At 64.2% G+C, this 3356-nt stretch overlaps 2 protein-coding genes across 2 annotated transcripts in view; both read right to left on the bottom strand.

Moving 5' to 3' along the window:
* Window positions 1–54: 54 nt before the first annotated feature.
* Window positions 55–2476, bottom strand: AMSG_10234 (bardet-Biedl syndrome 7 protein). Its single transcript, XM_013897978.1, has one exon. The coding sequence runs from the start codon at window positions 1715–1717 to the stop codon at window positions 110–112; it is 1608 nt and encodes a 535-aa protein (XP_013753432.1). The 5' UTR covers window positions 1718–2476; the 3' UTR covers window positions 55–109.
* A 232-nt stretch (window positions 2477–2708) lies between these two features.
* The window catches only part of AMSG_10233 (Rpl14 protein), a 1211-nt gene continuing 563 nt past the window's right edge, over window positions 2709–3356 (bottom strand). Inside the window, exon 2 of the mRNA XM_013897977.1 lies at window positions 2709–3130. Coding sequence (XP_013753431.1) covers window positions 2726–3130 — 405 coding nt within the window. The 3' untranslated portion in view covers window positions 2709–2725. The remainder of the gene's footprint in view (window positions 3131–3356) is intronic.

The following is a 3356-nucleotide window of genomic DNA, read 5'->3' as shown; positions in this document are numbered from 1 at the left end:
GGATGAGTGGGGGATGGAGATGGGGATGATGGGGGGATGGGATGGTGATGGAGATGGGGGCATGATGATGGTCATTACAAGGGGGGGGGGATGTAGCAGAGGGACAAGTCTACGGACAAGCGGCATAGACATCATCCCAGCGTCCCTCGGTGGCGGCGGCAACTACAGCCTTGACCGACTCGCGGCCGTCGATGCCCCGGAACTTGGCCTGGTCGATGTAGAGGTCGGTGAGGACGCCGAGGAGAAAATCTGCGGTCGAAGCCTGGTCCTTCCACTCTGTGCGGAGAGCGTCGGCATTTGCGGCAGTGGCGGCGAGCTCGGGCTCAAGCTTGGGGTCGGGCGCCTCGGCCAGCTCCTTGAGGCCCTCGAGCATGGCGATCTTGTGCGAGAGGGCGAGGACATGCTCGAGGCGCGGGCGGATGATGTTGAGGACGTGCGAGACGGCCGAGGCACCCATCTCCACCTGCATCGAGAGCTGAAGCGAGCGGGTGTTGGCCTCGCGGGCGATAACCTCCCTGAGGATGGAGATGGTCGACGGCGACTCTGAGGTGAAGCGGGCCCAGGTCGAGGGTCGCGGGCCCATTTCGACCACTAGCGCCGTCCCGAGGTAGACCGACTTGAAGTAGTACGTGAGCGAGCCGTCAGCGACCGAGCCCATCCGGTCGGGCATGTTGGGGAGGGCGAGCGAGACCCAGGCAAAGAGCTGCGAGAGCGCCACGTCGCCAGAGAGCGCCAGCGACGAGGCAATGGTCGGGTCTAGCGGGACCGGAAGCGAGGGGACGCGGGCGTGGAGCGAGAGCGGCTTGATGGGAAGGCGAGTGAGGATGGCGGACTTGACCTCGGAGGCCATGACGGCGTAGACCTTGAGAGTGCCGGACTGACCCTCGATGGAGCGGACAAGAGCAGAGAGCCGCCGCTCGGTGTGCTTGAGGTCAAAGGTGACGAGAACTTTGGCGGCGCCACCTGGCGGCGGCGAGGTGCGGGAGATGACCGGCGCCGGCGCACCGGACCGACCGGGCAGAGCCAGGTGCGAGATCTCGAGCGGAACGTCGGACTGGATAAGGACCGAGTCGAGGATGGCTGCCGACTCGACAGTGAGCACGTACGCAGCGTGTGAGGTGTCGAGTTGCAGTGAGGTGTTGACCGACGAGAGAGCGGGGCGGACGACTGGCAGCTCGGTGCCGGCCATCTTGACGTACTTAATGTGGGCCTCGCGGGCGCGGAAGCGCAGCGCCACCAGCTCCTTCTCCAGCCCATCGATGAGCTTGGCCTTGTGCGCCGCCGAGAGCGAGCCCGAGACAACCGACGGCTCGACGGCAGCAAAGCTGGTGGAACCGAGCGCCGTCGGCGTCGACGGCCGGCCCGGCCCCGACTGCGCAAGCAGCCTCAAGCCGGGCGCCGCCGCGGCAGGCGTCAGCGACATGATCTTGCCCGAAAACGTGGCCGCCACAATGGTCGGCACAAACTCTTCCGTGTCGACCACTCCGCCGACAACGGCAGAGACCGACTCGTCAAGGACAGTGCCGAGAACTCGCGTCGGCGGCGTGTTGGGCGCCGCCGCCAGCATGGTGTACACCACAATGTGCCCGTCGGCCGAGCCGACCACAAGCTGCCGCGAGCCGGGCACGTTGAGCAGGTCGTACGAGGAGAGCGACCGTGCTGCAGACGCCGGCGCCCCGGTCTCCTCGCCCGGCGCCACCACCCACGCCAGCGTCATGCTCTCTGGGGCCAGATCGACGGCGCACAGCGTGCCGTCGGTGCACCCAACCAGGAGCCGCGAGTCGAGCGCGCCGGGCCGTGGCGGTGACGCCGCAATTAGCGCGCATGGCACTGCAGGGAGGGCGAGGCGGGCAGAAGAAACAAGCGTCGGCTTGCCAGGGGCGGGCGTTGGAAGAGCAGCAGCGAGGCATCGGCACAGCCCGCGATGGCGTGCATGCCCGAAGCGAGGACGGCACCAGCGACGGCCAGCAGTGACTCTGACGAGTCGTAAGTGGCCGAGCCAGCATCAGCGGTAAACCAGGAGAGGGTATGCTCCGAGACTGTGAGCATGACATTGTCCTCGACAAAGAGAGCATCAACAGGCTCGGTCAGATTGGTCTCCAGCTCAAAGAACGGCTTGCCCTTGCGCGAGAGACCGATGACCTTTGAGCCCGTTGCGGCAAAGATCTTATCACCAGCACCACGCTTGCCACCACGAACGAGGACACGAAAGGAAGCATCTGGAAGGTTTGCCTTGAACACCATATCGATGCCCTTGGCCGTCACACGAAAGGCCGCCACTTCGCCACCTCCATCACCAGCTACCACCTTTGATGCAGACTTCTTGGACGGAGGAAGGAGGACGAGGCTGTTAGCTTGAAGCGGGCCGGTGGTATGGAGAATACGCGGGACGAGTACTTGTTCACCACCCTTGCTCTGCGTTTGCGGTCCTGCTACAGACATGGTGGAGGTGTGTGTATGTATATGTGTGTATGTGTGTGTATGTGTGTGTCTTTGTGGGGGTGGTGGGGTGGGCGTTGGGTGCTTCGACCGCGGCTCAGGCTGACAGCGGTCTGGTCGGTGGGGTGGACAATGGATGGGATCGGGGAAGGAGGGGATGGGGGGAGGGGGGGGGGAGTGCGGGTGTAGCGGCAACTGGTGCGGCAGCTGCAGCGATTGCAGCTGTGCTAACAGCGGCGGCTCTATCCGAGCGACTGTGTGCGGGGGAACAGGGATTTCGTTGGGTTTAAGCCTTGGCAGCCTTGAGGGCAATGTGCCGGGCGTGGGCAACCTTCCGGCGCGCCTTGCGGAGCTTGAAGCGATCAAAGTCGTTGAGCTTGGCGCGGGCAGCGCGGACAGCGCGGCGCTTGGCCCAGGACGACGCGTCCCACTTGGCCTGAGCGTCAGCCTTCTCCCACTTCTTGGTGAGCGACTTGACGTTCATGCCCGGCGTGACACCCGGCAGGACAATGTCGGTGAGCGCAATGCGCTTGAAGGAGATCGCCTGGCGCTCGACACCGTTGACGGTCGACGGGCCATCGATGAGGGCCTTGTTCTGGTCAATGATGTTGACAATGACGGCAAGCTTGCCCTCGAGGGGGCCGTATGTGATGAGCACCACGCGGCCGAGCTCCACAAAGCGAGTGAACACCTACAAACAGAGAGACCATACAATACGCAGTGAGTAAAGGGGTGAGGGGTGAGAGGGAGGAGGGTGTCTGACTGCGGGTGGATGGCCTCCTCTGTCCGCTGTCCGACTGCTCGAGCCACAAGGCGAGGGGGGGGGGGACCAGACAGGCCAAACAGGAGGGACTACATGGACAACACATGAACAAAGACAATCGTTGCGCGTGTGTGTGTGGAGGAGTCCGGAAGGG

The sequence above is a fragment of the Thecamonas trahens genome (assembly GCF_000142905.1).
Source record: "Thecamonas trahens ATCC 50062 unplaced genomic scaffold supercont1.61, whole genome shotgun sequence".
Taxonomy (NCBI): domain Eukaryota; order Apusomonadida; family Apusomonadidae; genus Thecamonas; species Thecamonas trahens.
This window is presented reverse-complemented; position numbering and strand designations above follow the sequence as displayed.

Excerpts from the sequence above, each read along its gene's own strand:
- AMSG_10234 (XM_013897978.1), bottom strand. The coding sequence starts at position 1,717 with ATGACGCTGGCGTGGGTGGTGGCGCCGGGCGAGGAGACCGGGGCGCCG.